Here is a 20,793-nt window from a genome sequence, read left to right on the forward strand (position 1 = left end):
TTTACCTATATAAATTATGTACCTTTTTATAATTTTAGTATATCTCTCTGATCATGGTATCCTCAGTGAACTTTCATTGCTCTTAAAATTTCTTTTTATGTTGTGGCTAATGTTTTTTTTTTCATAGGTATACTTTCCTTTTTTTTTTTCCCTACCCAATTTTGCTCCATTTTCCTCCACCAGTTTTATAATTTCTTCCATTAATTTTGTAATTTTTTATCACTTATTATTTTCTCTCTGTTTTTTTTTTCATTTCCTCCATCAGTTTAGATATTGTATTGGCAATCCTTTTTGTGAACACTGAGTGTCACTATGACATTTTTGACTCAAGAAATCGTAATGACACGATTGCAAACAAACCATTCCCCCGGCCGGGATTGAACCCGCGGTCATAGAGTCTCAAAATTCCAGCCCGTCGCGTTAGCCATTAGACCAGCTAGCCACAATAAGATTCATCCAACTAGGTGTATTTCTACACTTGAGCTAGAGTTCGTCACGGCCACGCTAGCTGGAGATTCATCTGTAAAAACTTGCATTTGTGGTCACAGATGTGCCTGTGCTAACCTTCCTATGGTGTAGAAATACACCTAGTTGGATGAATCTTATTGTGGCTAGCTGGTCTAGTGGCTAACGCGACGGGCTGGAGTTTTGAGACTCTATGACCGCGGGTTCAATCCCGGCCGGGGGAATGGTTTGACATTTTTGCTTTCTTTAGATTTTTTTTTCTTTTCCCAAATTTTCTAAGACCATGTGCATATTATATGTTTTAGTCATTTTACAGTAAACAAGCAAGTGATGTATTTTATACTCCAAGCTAGGACTAGTAATGTCCTTTCTCTGCTGTGGCCAGGATTTAATATGCATGTGTGTGTGTGTGTGTGTGTGTGTGTGTGTGTGTGTGTGTGTGTGTGTGTAACTTTCTACATTGCTTCAGATATGGGATTTACCAACAAGGTTTTTTAGACGTATACTGAGTCATGAAACAATTGAATTGAATACTCAAATGAGGGGTAATTTATGCTTCATAGTAGAGGACTTTTTAATAAACAGAATTTTAGTTTGGCATACCAGTATTTGATTTATAGCATTCTGTATTTGTCCAGGATACAAGTTTACTCTACAGTAATTCACATAGGAAAGTATTAATTTCTAATACATATGTATATTGTTATATTAGTATTTGCTTATTCTTTCATTAAGAATAAATCCAAAAGAACTGGCTGTGTGCACCTGTACTAGCCTCCCCTCATAGACCTGAAGTTACCAAATAAGTAACTGCTTTAGTAGCTGGTGAAATTTTGCCTTTTTCGGGCCACCCTACCTTGGTAGGAAACGGCCAATGTGTTTTTAAAAGAAATATTTAGTAGCTATCAGCTTTATTTGTGGATAGAAGCTTCATGTATGATAGCAAAATGAATATTAACTAAAGCTAGTGTATGAAGTGTATGAAGTATGTATACTTTAGCATTATTATGATTATCACATTCACAAAAAAATTAAATCAAGAGTCATATAGCACCACGTGGCAGAGGGGGTACTAACATCAAAAGAAAGAAATGGGAATGGTGCTAACAAGGAAATTCAAACTTGGCATAATAATAAGCCATTCAATTTGGAAAGCGTGGGGGGTAGCACTCCAAACTGAGCCTTTGCTTTGAAAAGTTTTTTTTATAAAAAAAGTGAGTATTCTGCAGTAATGTAATTATGCTTTTTTTTTTTTTTTCTTTTTTTTCAGTGACCCAGTCCATGATTCAGAGTCTGATTTCACAAGTGTTTTATTTTACCACTGTTTATAATAAATTGTGTAGTTATGGTAACTAGAAGTATGGAATGGAATTCCTATTCATGGTTTTTATTTCCTTATTTTAAGTAAAGCGAACGATTTTACTCTTGTATAATGAGCATGTATGTTGTTAGAACACACTTGATAATTAAACACCAAGTACATATTACATAAATGGAAATACTGTACATGTATTTTTGCAACAAACTGCTTAAAGTTGTCCTCCTCTGTATCACATTACAGTTAGTTTATGATCACTACCAGATGTTTGTAAGTTCTTTAAGCTGCTAGTGATTCAGAATGTATAATATTACTTAATTTTACATACTTTATCATGTATACCTTATTATATACTTCTCGATTGTTAAAAGTTATTTGAAGCTTTTCATTGTGTAGTATCAATTTTATGCTGAAAATCAACTAAGCTAGTGTCCCAATGTTGTGTAACTGATGTAATATTTTACTAATTACTATGGATTTGTAAATCCATAGAGGAACAAAGGAGAGTTCAGTATTTTTTTTGGTCTTACTGTATGACTCATTTTAATGTGATGTTTACACCTTGCTTAAAACAAAAGAGAGAGAGCTGTGCAATAGCTTAATTTTAAACATTTTGCAATATTGCTTTCCAAATTATTTCTAGGCTTTGCCTCTATATTTTGGCCCTTTTTGATCTGGATTTGAGAAAAGATTGCCATGAGAATCATGCCAGATTTGCAAAGCAGAGTACATACTGTACCGTTTTTGTTAACTGAACTCCCTCATTGCCGTATTCCCTACTTTAAAAGTTATATTACCATATTTTTGTTTTGGCCTTGTATAGCTTTTCAAAGATTTGTTTCAAATTTTATACCCTTAATAGCTAACCTTATTTTGATTTATATACAGATTTGTCCAAAGCTGTAAATAATTTGTAAATAAAAGTACTGTACAAAATTATGTATGGTTTCCTAATTTTAAATTGTCATTATGTATCTGAGCATGCCTGTACTGTATACGTACAGTATATTAATTTTTTACAGAAAGCCTTAAACTTGCAAAATGGTGCTGACATTAGATGGCAGAAGCTGAAGAAGGAGCACAGGAGTACAGTAAATTGGTTTAACTTCAAGAAATCACCTAGTTAATCTCCATTAAAGGTGTGGCCTTGCCAGGATGTTTAAATTAGTTTAAGATAAAGTCCACATTTTCATTAATAAATCAGACAATCTTACTAAGATGTTGGAGTCAGCACAACCTGACTTTTTTGTAGTGATACCTCTCTGAGATGACTGTGATAGTCACTGACTCTGAATAATGATACTGTCAGTGAATGACAAACATTGAGCCAGTATTGGATTAATGTATTATTCATGAAGTACTAAACCCATAAAATCATATAGTACCTCATTATTTACATTGCATTCATTAACAGTTGCCACATTCTACTAACAAAGGCCCTTTTCTCTACCATTACCCCCTCAAGGGAGGTTCCTTCATGCCAGTGATGGGGGATGGATGCCCTCTAACCTGCCCCCCTCATGGATTGAATTTGAATGCTCCCACTCTCCCAGGTGTTAAGTAAAAGGACACAAGTGCACCTAATGTGACATTTTATTGTGGCAACGTTTCGGTCTCCAACATTATTATTATAATCAAAAAGAAGCGCTAAGCCACAAGGGCTATACAGCGTTGGTCTCCAACAGCTCTGTCCTGGAGAGCAAAACGTTGCCACAATAAAATGTCACATTAGTTGCACTTGTGTCCTTTTACTTAACCTATTGTCGGTAATTCTACCAATATTAATATAATCTCCCAGGTGTTGCATGACTCCTATGAGTTTAATACTTTCCCCATGAATGTAATAATAATCTCTACCAGTAATAATCTCTTGTCCTTTAGCATTATTATTATTATAATCAAAAGGAAGTACTAAACCTGCCAGGGTCATACAGCACTGCAGGGTAGGTCCTGTGGGCACTCCGATAGTCAGGACAATTTATTAATAAATGGAAGAACAATGTGACCTGACAGTAGTGCCCGCTGTTTCTCCATGTGATATCCATGAGTAAGTTGCATGTGTTCAAAATGTAAGTGTGAGACTGTGGACTCCCAAACCTGACAATGGTGTGTAGAAGATGGCCAGAATCCTAAATGTGGTTAGATTAAAAATTTGTTGTGGTCCACTGCAAAACATTATTGTCACTAGTTGCAGAGGTGGTGAGAGAGCACTGAAAAATAGTCCAAGTAAGGAATACCTCTACAGGAAATCTGCAAGTCTTGAAAAGCTGACCGAGCAGCTGAGTCTATGTTCATTGCCCTGAACATCGGCATGTTCAACATCCTTTACAGTTTGTATACACATTGGTAGAATTACCGACAATATGTAAAGTAAAAGGACTTAACAAAGATACAAGTTGCACTTGTATCCTTTACAGTGATGGTACACATCCCACTCTAAAGGGCATGAAAGGACACATTTTGGCCAACATGCCTCATGAGGCCTTTGTTAATGTTATGATCAGTAAGGTAATCAGTAGGGGTCATAGTTGAAGAGAATTATTAGTAAAATGGTACCTCGGGATACAACAGCTAAAAACTCAAACAATTATGTAAGTGCTTTTGTAAGTGTATTTTTGGGGGTCTGAAACGGATTAATCTAATTTACATTATTCCTTATGGGAACAAATTCGTTCGGTATCGGCACTCGAACAGCCTTCTGGAATGAATTAAGTTCGTATCCCAAGGTACCACTGTATTATTATAATTATAATTATAACTAAGTGCTAAACCCACAAGAGTCATACAGCTAGTTGAAGAGAAAAGAATTTTGTCAAAGATTGTCACTCAAATACAGCCTGTGGTGGAAGAGGTTTCCAGGTAGCGTTTCCCAGGATAGGGATGAGAAGTGCCAGTAAGAGTAAGCTGAGTTCATTTGGATGATGGCTTTGAGCCAGTCTATCTTGTAGCATGTGAATGATCCAAAAATCAACACAGTTTTTTTTAACCATTCGCACGTCACTAAACACACAGAAGCTAGGAGCAAAAGTCAGAGGTATCACAAGGCTCAGCACAAACACCAATAAAAGAGTCTGGCAATGAGGCATCGCCAAAAAGTGATACAGGAGTTCAAAAGGTCCAGGGAGATGAAGTATGACTGTGACTAATAGCATTTTTTTTTTAAAGGGGGGATTGAGAGGGGCAGCTCTGAGGAGAGATGAAAAGAAACTATATTCCCTTCCATGTCCAAGATTCAGCAGTTGTAGTGTAAGAAAAATGTCCCTAGACAGTGAGGCAGTATACTCTGGTTGCTATTGCTGGTGTTCATTATATTCCTTCTCAAGGGTTTATATCCCCTGCTTGATAGTACCAAGGTTGTCACTGCTGGTTTGTATAGAATAAACATTACCATAATTTTAATACTTTACCAATTAAAAGGACTTGGAGTAATAAATTTTTTCTATAAAATTTATATTTTGGCTAAGATATAATTTTTATACATAAAATGTTACCAATGATGTACAGAAAGCACCTTTCATAAAAAAAATACAAAATGTTTGAAAACACCTCTCTGGCCAAAGGACATCATCCACTGTGTGGTTAAGGTAATAAGTCATCCTCTGGGTGCAGTGAAGTGTTTTCACACATAATATTACCAAAGAAATTTAAGTGAATAGAGCATTTTATCCAACCAAAGGACCTTGTACTGTGGAAGGACAAAATGACCCAAGAAATCATGCCTTTAAAAATATCCCAAGAAAGTGTCTTCATAAACAGTAATTCATCTTAATGCAAAATTATCCTATACACAAAAATATTAAAACTTGTAAAAACATAAACATCTAATTACTGTATGTACATATGCTTCTATGACTGGGCCCTATAAATTCCTATATTAAAATTAATGGTCCCGCACAGCACATATTGTATCTTACAAAGGAGATCATATTATATGAAGAGAATTTATCAGTTATAAATCTCATAGGCCCTTCTAAACAGGTAATCATTTCATGACTCTTCAAAATTTACACTGTCTCCCCTTTTTCCCATTCAGTTGTTTCGTACAGGTCATTATAAACTTAACTGAATTCTCTCCATATCATCAAACTGCTATATAAAAATATATTTCCTTTAAATTCCTCATTCTATCCAAGCTCTCAACTTCTTAATAATACCACAAAAAATATCCTGCAGTATCCTCAATATAACTTCTCCCTTGCTCATATGAGGCAAGGAGAATTTATGTAGTATGGAATTGTATAAAAATTAAACATGATCATTAAACTATAAAATACACTGAATATACAATAAACTTATTACCTATGATTTAACATAAAAAATAAAAAAGTGTCCTCTAGGTGGAACCTGAGCAAGGCAAAATGACTCGGGCATGATACCACAGTATGTCAAACTACACAAACACTTTATGCAGTGATAATGCTAATGTGTATCCTATATATATTAAATGAATGATGTACAGTAGAGAAACTAAAAAGTATTTTTAAGCTGGCAATATTACCACTCAACTGAACCTATGTATATGTTGCAATGATCTACCAGAGGACATCCAGATTTTTAAGTCGTACAAAATAGGATGAATTGGTTAAAATGTGAGGAAGATTTCTGGTACTTGTCACAAGTGGCGATGTGCTTTTCTTTATCTGAACTTATGTAATCTAATACAATACTTGGTAGATATTGGAATGGCTTCAATTCTCAATTTTATTGGAATTCTTATTTCACAGACACAAACACACACAAAGAGAATTTCGTTCTATAGGAGTATTATTATTGTGAAGTGAATTTCATTCTAAAGGAGTATTATTATTATTATGACATTTAGAACAAAGCCCTAAACTAATAGGGGTCATGTAGGGCCTGGGGAATAGGAGGTAATCATGTTTGATCTAAGGAGGGGAAGATCAGGTACTCACTGGCATACAGTAACTCACTGACATACAGGTCCTCACTGGCATACAGTAACTAGCATACTAGTATTTTGTTCATGAGTAATAAATTATAGTATTTCCTGAATAGAAATCTGACCTGAGCATACTAAAGAGACAACAAAAGTAGATAGAGCTGAGGAATGTGTTTACAAATAAATGAGTCAAATTAATGACTACCAAAATAATTCTTTACTGATCTTTTGGTAACAAGAAAACACAAATCCAAAACATAACACAGAAATACTGCTCACAAATCTATATCATCATCTTTCAACAAACCGACCATATTCCATCAAAGCAGGGTGGCACAAAAATAAAAATAAAAGCTTCTCTTCTTAACTTTAGTAAAGTATACAGCAGAAGGGGTTACTAGCCCCTTGCTCCTGACATTTTAGTTGCCTCTTATGACACACATGACTTACAGAGGAAGACTTCTGTTCCACTTCCCCATGGAGATAAGAGGAAATAAACAAGAACAAGAATTAGTAGGAAAATAGAAGAAAACCCAGAGGGGTGTGTATATATATGCTTGTACATGCATGTGTAGTGTGACCTAAGTGTATGTAAAAGTAGCAAGACATACCTGAAATCTTGCATGTTTACGAAACAGAAAAAAGACACCAGCAATTGTACCATGTAAAACAATTACAGGCTTTTGTTTTACACTCACTTGGCAGGACAGTAGTACCTTCCTGGGCAGTTGTTGTCTACCAACCTACTACTGTACCTAGAAAATCTATATCTATCCAGTATATATTTTTTTAATAAAGAAAATTATTCTATTTGGAATGGTAGTGAATTTTCATGTGAATGAAGAACCATTTATGATGGATGAGAGTTGAAAATGACTAGCAAAGTGAAAATTCTTAATCCTTACACATCATGTCATCTAAATTTTAGTGCCTTAATTGCAACTGAAGCACTTTCATACATATACATCATATTCTATGCAAGTTTTCATTTCATGATTTCTTATACATCACCTGTAACCATTCTTAATTAAAATAATAAAAGCTATGTTCATGTAGTCCAGTCTTCAGCATTTAGTTCATTTGTTTCTAGTACAGTAAAAGCAGCACACACTATGGTACCCTCTAATGGATTCTATTGTAGCAGTCTGCCTCTATTATTTTTGTAATATTTTTTTTCTATAGTTTATTTCATAGTTTGCAATTATGGTCTATTGTTTACCTTAATGATGTTGCTAATAAATCTTCCTTGGCTATTTCTTGTTTTATTTTAAAATCTTTATATAGATCTTTGTCTCTTTCAAGTACATGCAACAGTGGTTGGCTGTAATTTTAATTTGAAAAAGCACACATCCACATTCACCTCACTGTATAAAGTTGCTATTTTTTTATGAGCTGATTAACAATACTTTTGATCACCTATCTTTTTTTTTTTTTTTAACAAGTCGGCCATCTCCCACCGAGGAAGGGTGACCCAAAAAGAAAATACTTTCACCATCATTCAACACTTTCACCTCACTCACACATAATCATTGCGTTTGCAGAGGTGCTCAGAACACAACAGTTTAGAAGCATATACATATAAAGATACACAACATATCCTTCCAAACTGCTAATATCCCGAAACCCCTCCTTTAGAGTGCAGGCACTGTACTTCCCATTTCCAGGACTCAAGTCCGGCTATATAAAAATAACCGGTTTCCCTGAACCCCTTCACTAAATATTATTATTATTACAATAAAAAAGAAGTGCTAAACCACAAGGGCTATACAGCGCTGCATTGCAGGAAGGAAGCGAGGGTTATCAGGTGGCAAAAGGAAGATGGGTGAGTAAAAGGTTACGGAGAACAGCAGGGCAGTGGATGGTGAAAGGGTAGAGGGCAGCAAGAGATTGAGGTAGAAAGGGCTGAGGGAAGTGCAAAAGGTATCATCATAAGAGTATGTGTAGTAAATATTACCTTGCTCACACTCCAACAAATCGTCAGGTCCCAAATACCATTCGTCTCCATTCACTCCTATCGAACACACTCATGCACGCCTGCTGGAAGTCCAAGCCCCTCACCTGCAAAACCTCCCTTAGCTTCCTTCCAACCTTTTCGAGGACAACCCCTACCCCGCCTTCCTCCCCCTACAGATTTAAATGCTCTCCATGTCATTCTACTTTGATCCATTCTCTCTAAATGACCAAACCACTTCAACAACCCCTCTCCAGCCCTCTGACTAATACTTTTATTAAATCCACACCTTCTCCTAATTTCCACACTCTGAATTTTCTGCATAATATTTACACCACTCATTGCCCTAAGACAGGACATCTCCACTGCCTCCAACCGCCTCCTCGCTGCTGCATTCACAACCCAAGCTTCACACCCATATAAGAGTGTTGGTATTACTATACTTTTATACATTCCCTTCTTTACCTCCAGAGATAACGTTTTTTGTTTCCACATATACCTCAATGCACCACTCACCTTTTTTCCCTCATCAATTCTATGATTAATCTAATCCTTCATAAATCCATCCGCTGACACGTCAACTCCCAAGTATCTGAAAACATATGCTTCTTCCATACTCCTCCTCCCCAATTTGATATCCAATTTTTCTTTATCTAAATCATTTGATACCCTCATCACCTTACTCTTTTCTATGTTCACTTTCAGCTTTCTACCTTTACACACACTCCCAAACTCATCCACTAACCTTTGCAATTTTTCTTTAGAATCTCCCATAAGCACAGTATCATCACCAAAAAGCAACTGTGTCAATTCCCATTTTGTATTTGATTCCCCATAATTTAATCCTACCCCTCTCCCGAACACCTACCTATTGAACATTATTTCTGGACAATATATCACCTGACTGCACATCACCGATTCAATCCGTGGATCAAGGAGAAGTTTGAAGTTTCATGATAAATATCTCAACAGAATATAAAATTACTTTCATAAAAGTTAAGGAAAGTGTTAGGTATAAAGGTTTTCCTAAGAATTTCATCATTAAAATCAAGCTGTATCATATTGCACAATCATAGTTGTCTACTACCAGTGAAAAGACAACCACAATTAGGTGAGTACTCTGAAGAATACTTGGAATAGATTTTGGTCTGCATGCGTATTCCTTGAAGATGATACTCTTATTGATTCTGAGGGGCTCCATGAAAATTCAGGGAAGAATGAAATGAATGAATTACAGAGCCATGCCAGTAATAATGCTTAAACAAAACATCAACTGTACATGTTTAACATGTACATTAATTGGAAAAGATAATTACTAAAGACGAGCAGGTACTCTATCCTCTTTTGATTTTTTATATCTTTGTATATGTATACCATAATCTTTATTAACTTAAGTCTATGGAAATTCTAAGAATACATTTTTAAGAAAACTCCTGGTACCAACAGGTATGGATTATTGGAGTAAGGTTGTGTATTACAGCCATAAAATAAATACAGTGGACCCCCGCTTTACGATCAGCTCCCAATGCGACCAATTATGTAAGTGCGTTTGTACATATTGGCAGTTTGGAGGGATATGTTGTGTATCTTTATATGTGTATGCTTCTAAACTGTTGTATTCTGAGCACCTCTGCAAAAACAGTGATAATGTGTGAGTGTGGTGAAAGTGTTGAAAGTATTTTCTTTTTGGGGATTTTCTTTGTTTTTTGGGTCACCCTGCCTCGGTGGGAGACGGCCGACTTGTCTGAAGAAGAAAAAAAAAAAAAAAAAAAAAAAAAAAGTTTGTACATGTATGTTTGGGGGTCTGAAATGGACTAATCTAATTCACAATATTCCTTATGGGAACAAATTTGTTCAGTAATGGCACCTGAACATACTTCTGGAATGAAATAATATCGTAAGCCGGGGGTCCACTGTATTTTGTGTATCAGCAGAATAGGTCTTACCTATCTGAGGTGACAAAAAGCAACTGATATGTTTGACTGCTTTGATTTGCTTCTCCTTGACTAGTGGTTGCCAGCAGGGTTACCAAGTTAGTTATGTATATATATCATAAGTACAGTACCAAATGTGCATGACAATGCTCTAAGAAAATAGCACACATGTATTTTCATGTATTGTATATTATGTACAATATACACAGGGCCAATGCTCACTTAGTAAATCTAAGAGTGGTCTTCAGGAATCTCAACAAAGAGGCTTTCCAAGCATTTTGTACAATGTATATCAGGCCCATCTTGGTGTATGCAGCATCAATATGGAACCCACTCCTGAGGAAGCATGATAAGAAACTGGAGAAAGTGCAGAAGTATGCAATACGGCCTGATCCTAAGTTAAGGGAATGAGCTATGAGGAAAGGCTAATGGAAGTGAATATAATGACACTGGAGAATAGAAAAGCCAGGGGAGATATGATAACATACAAAATACTCTGAGGAATTGAGAGGGTAAACATGAACAGGCTGTTTGAGAGCAAGAAATGGGAACTTGGGAATCCAGCTGGAAGTTAAAAACACAGATGAGCAACAGAAATATCAGGAGGTATTTCTTCATTCTCATGGAGGTCGGAAAGTGGAATGATCTCGGTGAAGAAGTGGTGGAGGCAGGCACCTTACATACCTCTATGAGCAGGTACAATAAGGCCCACAAGGTAGGGGGAGTGAATCTGGCAAGCAGCAAGTTAAGAGGCAGGGCCAGGAGCAAGACTTATACTTCCAGCTACATGTAAGTCAGTACACAGTATGTTGCCAAGAGAATGCAGTGTTTGTAAAGATACTTCCTAAAACAGATTTACAAAAATTCTTTGTCAAAATCACCACCTGCCTTTTAAATAAAAAAAAATTATCACAGAAGTCCTATTATGAACTATAATTGAAAACTAAAGACTTAATATGATTTATTATTACACCTACTGGAATCACAGTACTGTATTAGGTACTAAGACTAAACTTAAGTGTGCAATTAGGTATTTACCAGGTACTGTGTTAACCATGGTTTTACTTCCTAATATGGGCATAGGGATTGAGAGGCATTTGTTGTAAATCTGGGACAAATCATGTTTTCTTAACTCTACAGTGTGCCCTTCTAGCCCAAAACCTAGAATCTGAAGAAATAACTATGATAACATAACCAAAAACACCCAGATAGTGAGGGCCCAATCACCGGATATACTGCCCACTAGTCACTGATGTGGCAACTCAGACTGAACAGTATTCACCTAGTGTCATGCCAAACAAGGGTTTGGTGCTAAGTAAGGACTGCAAGACATTACATATGTATATATGAAATAAAATTATACTGTTTTGTATTCAGTTGCAGAACTTTTAACTTATTTTCATACTTTTAATATTACTAGCTATTAAATTGTAATACTGTAATAAAGTACTGTACAATGAAAAAATACAAATTAATAACTAAAAACTTCAGAGGAAAAATGAGTGATGGCTACACACTGGAAAGATATTTAAAAGCAAAAGTATAAATGTGGTAACTCTCGCTTTACATCCCAGCAAGTACTATTAGAGACGAATCAACTTGTCTTGTTAACTGGTAACCCTGTAGATAACAAAAAAAGGCACAATACTGTGACTGGAACGATACACAAATAACCCCTCACATAGAAGAGAGGAGCCTACGACGACGTTTTGGTCGTAGGCTCCTCTCTTCTATGTGTGGGTTATTTGTGTAACCCTGTAGATCAAAGGAAAAAATCTTCAAATTAAGAAGCCTTATTTTTCTTTATAAACAGTGTCGTTTACATTATAAATTACCTCATTAGTAAAGAAAACATTCTCCAGCACAAATAACTGATCAATTTGCCACCTGCATGAGAGGCAGCCGAGATGAACAGTAACTCGAGTGCCATGTCTGACATGCACTTCAACACGTAGATTTCCTTCAATAGTGGATTACCACTCAGTCTTAAATAACACCCAACTGATATGATAGTAATAATAGCTAACTAATGCAGTCTCTCTGACACATTAAAAAAATCACTTTGATCAAACCTAATACTTCAAGTGCAGAAACTTCAAAGTTAATGAATAGTTATCAAAAGCTTTGACTCTGGGTGAATATAAGGGCACAAATTAATATATATCACACATATTCCCAATCAGTACCTGGGCTGCTCTCTGAGTATTTCATTTCTCTAAGACTCCAGCAAACATCTGTAAAAAAAAAAAAAAAAGAGTAAGAAACTTTATGTCAGTGATATAGTACAGTAAGTAATAGCTTGCCTACTGTGTCCTTGACCTTCTCTCCATCATATTTCTAGTCTGAGTCATGAAATATACAGTAGCAACATTAATTTTCAACAGAAAAATCAGAATACAAATATGTGGAATTACTACATACTAGGAGAATGGCTGCCAGATTTTGATAATGAAACTGGTCCTTCAAGCTATGTTCAATGAGGTTTTTCATCAAAGTAATAATAATTTGATCTTTTTTTTTTTTAATTTCTTAAAAAAATAAATACCATGCTTATTATTTTCATTCAACTAAATCTTTAGCTATACCATGCAGTACAATTATCACTGAAAAGCAACTTACTCAGTGTCTTCTTCCCGTCTGCATCGCTGGCTTACAGACAAATTTAGAATGCCTCCTTTAGTGGAGTCTGATAGCCATATTCCCACAGTGGATACCAAGGCAACTAGGGGACAAGACAAAAATAACAAACATTTAGCACATACATCACAAATGAAAACTCATATTTTCAATAAACAATGGGTCAAGGCACCAGAATACATAGGCACAATACATGGCATAAACAAAATGCCCCACATATAACTGAATTACAGTACAAAAATCTACAGAATCTCAAATGCAATTATCATATTTCTTGGTAAACGAAAAAGGTACAGTGATCGATCTCTTTAACAAACCTCTCATCTGTAAAAAGAATTAATGACCATCTTTGCAGTTTGGCTACCAAAACTGGTTAACAGTATTCAGATGTCTCACTTTATTCCAACTTGCTAGTAATCATATACTTTTCTACTTACAAAGCAGGTTGTGGTATCCCTACTGTCTAAGATGAAAAAATTAGATTGGAGAGAGAGGGGAAGGGGAATAGAGAGGGAAGGAAGGATGAAGGGAAGGAGGAAAGTAGAGTGAGAGGAAGGTAGGGGAAGTAAGAGAGTGCAGTTTTTCTTCTAAATTAATTGACTGCTTTAAAGTGTGTGAAATACTATAAGAAGGGATACAAAGGTGATGTAACTACAGAATCTTTTCATACACTCCCTAAGTCAGTCATTCAGTCACACTCACTCTCTCACACTGACACTCACACAAAAAAAACACTCTATATTGTTAGATATTTATTAAAATATATTTAAACATAGCACAAAATTACTGTTCAGTTATCATAAAATGTGAGTATAAGATCTTTTTTTTATTTAACTACACCGATCGTGTCCCACCAAAGCAGAGGGACCCAAAACTGGAAACACACGCACCGTAATTTATATAACAGCTGTCTTGCCAGAACTTCACAGACTTCACAATTTAAATGATTCTCTGAAGTGCAACATCCCTACCCTTCTTTCAGGGTGCAGCTGCTGTACTTCCCACTTGCAGGACTTAAGTTCAGCTAAGTGGTTTCTCTGAATCCCTTCATATACATATATATGTTACTTTCTCACACTACAACAGCTCACAAGCCATAAAACCACTTTTATCCACTTCCTCTGATCTAATACACACACAAGCCTGCTGGATGTTGAAGCCCCTTTCACTCAAAGCCTCCTCTCCTAGGATGACCTTTACCCCTTCATCCTTCCATCCTAGATTTATACACCTTTTTGATCATAATCTGCTCCATCTTCTGTTAATGACCAAACACTTTCAAGTATACCTCTGGTAACTTCATTCTATCTTCTAATTTCTACACTCTAAATTCTATGCATAATATTTACACTACAAAATGATTTCAAATGTGACAACTCCACTGCCTCCAGCCTCTTTCTTGTTGCAATTTTCAAAGTCCAAGCCACACACCCATATAAGTGTTGATAACATTATACATACTCTGGTACACTTCCCTTTTTGCCTCCACAGATAAACTTTTCTTTCCACAGATGCATCAACACACCACCTAACTTTATCCTTCCTCTATTCTCTCATTCACCTCGTCTTTCATAGACTCTGCTAATATGTCTACTCCCTAATACAGTGGAATCCCGAGTTTCGGCCATAATTCGTTCCAGAAGGCTGTTCGAGTGCCATTACCAAACGAATTTGTTCCCATAAGGAATAATGTAAATTAGATCAGTCCATTTCAGAGCCCCAAAAATACACTTACAAAAGCACTTATAATAATACACTTACATAATTGTTCGAGTTGAGAAGTGGCCAAAACTTGGGGTACCACTGTATCTGAAAATATTCACTGTCTCCATATTCTCTCCCTCCAATCTGCTATTCAGTCTTTCACTGCCTATACTTTTTGTTACTCTTTTCTATTTTTTTCTTTTTTCTTTTACATACCACACAAATTCTTCTACCAACCTTTGCAACTTTTCTTCATAATCTCTCAAAATGAACTGTCATCAGCAAAGAGCAATTGTTATTGTTCTATTACATTTACAAAGCATTAGAACCTTTAGGTTATTCAGCATTTTAAAACACATTCTGCTTTTAACATTATATAACAAATTTTAACTATTGATACCACCTTTCATCTTGCTATTGTCATGACCAATTCACCCTCATATTACATAAGTAACAATCACAATACAAGTAAAAACATTCAAAATTCTTTTTCACATTCTTCTATGTCCATAAAACAATTGAAATGGGAAATATCCCCACCATTTATGCTGAAAGAGATGCTGGGATTTTAATCAGGCAAGCGCCCTGCGGGTAGAGTGGCACCCCTCCCAGAGGAAAGCCCCCTATCCCTAGGCACAAACCACAAACTCCCATCAGGAGACCAAGCATCACGCAAAAGTTCCCACTTTGCATCAGCTTAATTATCTTTTAATTCCATACCTCTCCCCAACACCCTAACATTCACTTTTATTACAGTCCAATCTATAAATATGTTAGACAACCATGGTGGTATTATACATCCCTGTCTAAGTCCTACTTTTACTGGGAAATAGTCCTCTTCTCCTATATACCATAAACCAAGCTTCTAATTTGCTTGAAAACTCTTTACTGCTTTTAGTAACCTACTACCTATTCCATACATTTGCAACATTTCTTCCCAATCCACCCTATCATATGCCTTTTCCAAATCCATAAATACAACTACAACAGTTGCTTACCTTTACCATAAGTAAGGGTACTGTACTTGTAGACAATACTGGGGATCGCTGCCCCTGCAGCTCAGTCACAGACCAATAGCTTTCTTCCTCAGTTTTTTTGGATCAGATGTACTGATATTACTACCAAAATAGCCAGCTACAAGTTCTAATCAATTAGCTAATAAAAATACACACTGGACAAAAAAATCCATGCATGCACTCATATGGAATTTGTGTTTTCTGAAGCACTCCCCCACCTACAGTTCAGTTAAGAGAGCAATTACTGTAACTACTTCAAAGTCTGTGCCATAGTACTACAGGTTTGAGCTCTGGGTCTGTGCCATAGAACTACGTGATGAGCTCAGCTCACTTAGATAACCGGTGAGCAGTAAATATGGGCCTAGATAAGAGAGAATGGGTCGATGTGGTGAGTGTACTCCGTATAAAAATAATCATGCCCAATGCAGGGTTTACAGACACAACTACAGGTTCACAGACACAACTACAGGTTTACAGACACAACTACAGGTTTACAGACACAACTACAGGTTTACAGACACAACTACAGGTTTACAGACACAACTACAGGTTTACAGACACAACTACAGGTTTACAGACACAACTACAGGTTTACAGACACAACTACAGGTTTACAGACACAACTACAGGTTTACAGACACAACTACAGGTTTACAGACACAACTACAGGTTTACAGACACAACTACAGATTTACAGACATAACTACGGGTTTACAGAGAAAACTACAGATTTACAGACACAATTACAGATTTACAAACATAACTATAGATTTACAAACATAACTATAGATTTACAAACACAACTATGGATTTACAGACAACTATGGATTTACAGATGCAACTATGGAATTACAGAGACACAACTACAGGATTACAGAGACACAACTACGTAATTACAGAGACACAACCATGGAATTACAGACACACAACTATGGAATTACAGACACACAACTACAGAATTACAAAGACACAACTATGGATTTACAAACGCTACTTCACATTTACAGATGCAATTTCACATTTACAGATGCAACCTCACATTTACAGACACAACTACAGATAGACAAACACAACTTCAAATTTACAGACACAGATACACACGTACAAACACAACTTCAAATTTGATGTTTTATCAAAGGCATTTATTTTTTGTTATATAGTAAATTTGGGCCTACATATGAGAGAATAGGTCTGTGTGGTAAGTGTGCACTACATATCAAAATCCTGCAGCACAGAGTGCATAATGAGAAAAAACTGCGGCTGTGTTTTTGGTGTAAAACAGCGACTTTGCAGTACATTTTCGTATGATTTTTATGGTTGTATTCTCGTTTTCTTGTTGCATTTGATAGAATGGAAGATATATTATAAAAATACATATGATTTTGATTGGTTTCATGAAGGAAAGTACAGTGGACCCCCGGTTAACGATATTTTTTCACTCCAGAATTATGTTCAGGTGCCAGTACTGACCGAATTTGTTCCCATAAGGAATATTGTGAAGTAGATTAGTCCATTTCAGACCCCCAAACATACACGTACAACTGCACTTACATAAATACACTTACATAATTGGTCGCATTCGGAGGTAATCGTTATGCGGGGGTCCACTGTACCTTGAAATTGAGCTCAAAGTCGCAGAACTGTTTGATTTTTCCCGATGTTCAAGAATAAACAAATGACATCATCATCCAATACATGTCCAACTGGCCAGTCTAATACGCAGTCACAAATGGTTTGACATTATTTATACAATCATTACAATAATGCAGTAGTCTGCACAACAGTAAATCTTCTATTTTATGTGTGAATAAAAGTTCAAAATGGAAGGCAAGCATAATATAAGAGGGGCCTGGAGATGTGACTAATGTACAGAGAAAATGTTATTTTAGTACCAGGAATGTCTGCACTGTTTATTCTGGACCCATCTTGAAATCGGCATCTCTTGAAATTTGTGTGAAACTGACCAAATTACCGATTTCTGACCACTTTATTGGGTAGTTAAATTAAGTAAATTGGGAGTTTCTTGTACTCAATCTGCAGAACAGAAGGAATACTTGTGAAGTAATTATGAGTTTGGTCAACTGGAACAATGGAATGGGCCAAAAATAGGGTGTAAAATAGGTGAAATAGCCGATGCATAAACATTGCTGTTGGGTCAAGTGCATTCTAACCTAACCACTCTATAATCCAGCAAAATCACTAATTCAGCACCCTACAGGTCCTGATGATGCTGGATTAGTGATAGTCAACCTGTACTTTTACACAATACTGGAGATCACTGCCCCTGCAGGTCAGTCCTTGACCAATAACGTTCTTCCTCAGTTGTTTTTGGATCAAATGTTCTGATATTACTATCAAAATAACCAGCTACAAGTTTTAATCAATTAGCTAATAAAACCATAGTGGACCAAAAAAATCCATGCAAGCACTCAAACTGAATTTGTGTTTTCTGAAACACCCCCACCTCCTATAGTTCAGTTAAGAGAGTAATTACTATAACTACTTCGAAATCTGTGCTGTAGTACTAGAGGTTCAAGCTCTGGGTCTGTGCCATAGAACTATGTGATGAGCTCAGTTCACTCAGAAAAGCAGTGAGGGGTAAATTTGAGCCTAGATATGAGAGAATGGGTCTATGCAGTGAGTGTGCACCATATAAAAATAATCCTGTCCCACACAGTGCATCACGATCATGAATTTGGTTTAAAATAGTGACCTTGTGGTGTACTTTCAGATGGGTTTTAGGGTTGTTTTCTCAGAATCATTTGATAGAATGGATGATATATTACAAAAATAGAGATGATTCTGATGGGTTTCAGGACTGAAAGTAGCAGAAATGTTCGATTTTTGCCAATATCCCAGAGGACACATAATACATCACTCGTCCAATACACATCTAACTGGTCGCTGACACTATTTATACAGTTATTATAATAATGCAATAGTCTGCATACTGGTAAATTTAGTTTTTGTGTGAATAAAAATTCAAAATGGAAAGCAAGTGTAATATAGGAAAGGCCTAGGGAGGAACTTATGAATAGAAGAAATGTTTTAATGCAAGGAATGTTTACATTGTTTGTTGTTTACCTGGAGTTTACCTGGAGAGAGTTCCGGGGGTCAACGCCCCCGCGGCCCGGTCTGTGACCAGGCCTCCTGGTGGACCCTATTTTTAAATGGGCATTTTTTTTTGTAATTTTGTGTGAAATTAGCCAAATTAAAAATTTCTGAGCATATTACTGGGTAGCTGAAATAGGTAAATGGGCACTTTCTTGCATTCAATCAATAGAATGGAAGGAATGCTAGCATGTTTGGTCCACTGGAACAGTGGAATTGGCCTAAAACAGGACTCAAAGTTGGCAAAATTGCTGATGCTTAAACATCGCCGAGACCACTAACTTTGCAAGAGCATAATTCCGTAAGTTTTCCATCTAATTCTGATCTTTTGGCTTCATTACCTTCGGAAAAAATCTCTATCATTTCAAAAGATTTTTTTCTTAATTCTTGAACCCTGGAAGGGTTAATATCTCTATAATATCACTTCGTCTGCAAAACAAGTGAAATAATTAAATTAATATAGAAATGTATCTAATAATCAAAAGGATATAAATTTACTGAACTTTCAAATAATATATCAAGAACTTTTTTTGGTTACCTAGACAGTGCAGTATTTGTTAAATTTACCATAATGTACTGTAGTAATACAGTCAAGAAGCTATACACTTCCAGGAAATTTCCCACATTATGAATCATGACAAACTACAAAGACAGGAAACATTTTCATATTTTATGTACAGGAATAAAAACAAAAAAGCTTCTCCTTTGATCTTAAATACAAGGTGACAAAATGCAAAGTATTCTGTACTTCATCTGATGTAAAACTGAAAATGCCATTAACTTTAATAACCCTTCCACTGTCAAGACCCCCAAAATTAAGAGTGCAGTGCTCGAAACAAACATCCATGTGAGAGTCACTATATACAAGACAGTGAAAGGGTTAATTATACCCAATTCAATGGATCATACTGCACAAGCACTGAAATTATATTCCTAATAGATCCAAGAGTTCAATAATACACAAAGGAATGAACTGATGTCCACGGTGAAAGCTAAATGAGATCAAGCTTTTACTAAGCTAATGACAATTAAAATGCCAACATTAAACGCACAACAATTTTCAACTATGATAATTCCCACATCATACAGTACCACTGTGTGGAAGAACATACTTTGATGTATGGCCGAATTAATTATATTCTTAAAGTTTCTCATCAAATGCTTCATTTGATTTTCCCTCTGAAGCTTGTTTTTCCAGTCGCCTTTGAGCAGGTGACATCATTAGATACCCGCTACCATTACTGTCCACCACAGCGATGGCAGCAGTCGAAGCCAGCGCAACTTTTAAAAGTAAAAATGTTTATGTACAAAATGTCAGTATACTTTTAAAACAAGCATTGTAAATGTGTTGTATCGTTAGTAAACATTTTCAGCATTACATGCATGCAATCATTACCAGATTACATTTAACGTTATCTTAAAACATAAAAAAAATTGCACTGCTGGAGGAAAAAGACTAAACCTTAGAAAAAATGTGCATGTACTGTAATTTAGAAAAACAGGGAAAAAATCAACATTTTTAAAAGCATAAACTAAAATTTCATGAGCTTATCATATGCACGAATGATTCCACAATGTTACTACAGTAGTCTAAGAATCTTTTGGGTTTAAGTTAAAGAACATCTCCCACTCAGTAGGGTGACCCAAAAAGGGAAACACATTTGCCATTATTCATTCGGTTGCTGTTGTACTAGAAGTAGCAATATAGATATTATTAAAAGATACTGTATACTGTTTAAATTTTTTTATAGTCATCA

General features: G+C 35.9%; 2 protein-coding genes and 1 long non-coding RNA gene across 6 annotated transcripts in view; 1 reads left to right on the forward strand and 2 right to left on the reverse strand.

Moving 5' to 3' along the window:
• muskelin (muskelin 1) overlaps window positions 1-4,910 on the forward strand; it is a 122,288-nt gene extending 117,378 nt beyond the window's left edge. The window contains exon 17 of one of the 2 annotated variants that reach the window (XM_053773090.2): window positions 2,806-4,910. The gene's annotated coding sequence lies outside the window, so the exon portion shown is untranslated. Of the gene's footprint in view, window positions 1-1,735; window positions 2,720-2,805 lie in introns of those variants that run through there. The other variant, XM_053773089.2, reaches the window with a different exon arrangement.
• Window positions 4,911-8,050: 3,140 nt separating this feature from the next.
• Window positions 8,051-20,793, reverse strand: part of LOC128686234 (lysosomal dipeptide transporter MFSD1) — a 55,352-nt gene continuing 42,609 nt past the window's right edge. Inside the window, exons 10-12 of one of the 3 annotated variants that reach the window (XR_011391765.1) lie at window positions 20,149-20,317; window positions 13,188-13,290; window positions 8,051-12,802 (exon numbers count right to left, since the gene is read on the reverse strand). Coding sequence is in view for 2 of the 3 variants with exons in the window: in XM_070083239.1 (XP_069939340.1) it covers window positions 20,178-20,317 (140 nt within the window). In the remaining variant the exon portion in view is untranslated. The remainder of the gene's footprint in view (window positions 12,803-13,187; window positions 13,291-20,148; window positions 20,318-20,793) is intronic. The other 2 variants (XM_070083240.1, XM_070083239.1) reach the window with 2 other exon arrangements.
• Window positions 17,372-19,694, reverse strand: LOC138852462 (uncharacterized). The gene is made up of 2 exons (XR_011391766.1): window positions 19,085-19,694; window positions 17,372-19,009 (listed from the first exon to the last, which is right to left on the reverse strand). It is a non-coding gene; the product is annotated as an uncharacterized lncRNA (long non-coding RNA).

Source organism: Cherax quadricarinatus, chromosome 9 (genome assembly GCF_038502225.1).
Source record: "Cherax quadricarinatus isolate ZL_2023a chromosome 9, ASM3850222v1, whole genome shotgun sequence".
Lineage (NCBI taxonomy): Eukaryota > Metazoa > Arthropoda > Malacostraca > Decapoda > Parastacidae > Cherax > Cherax quadricarinatus.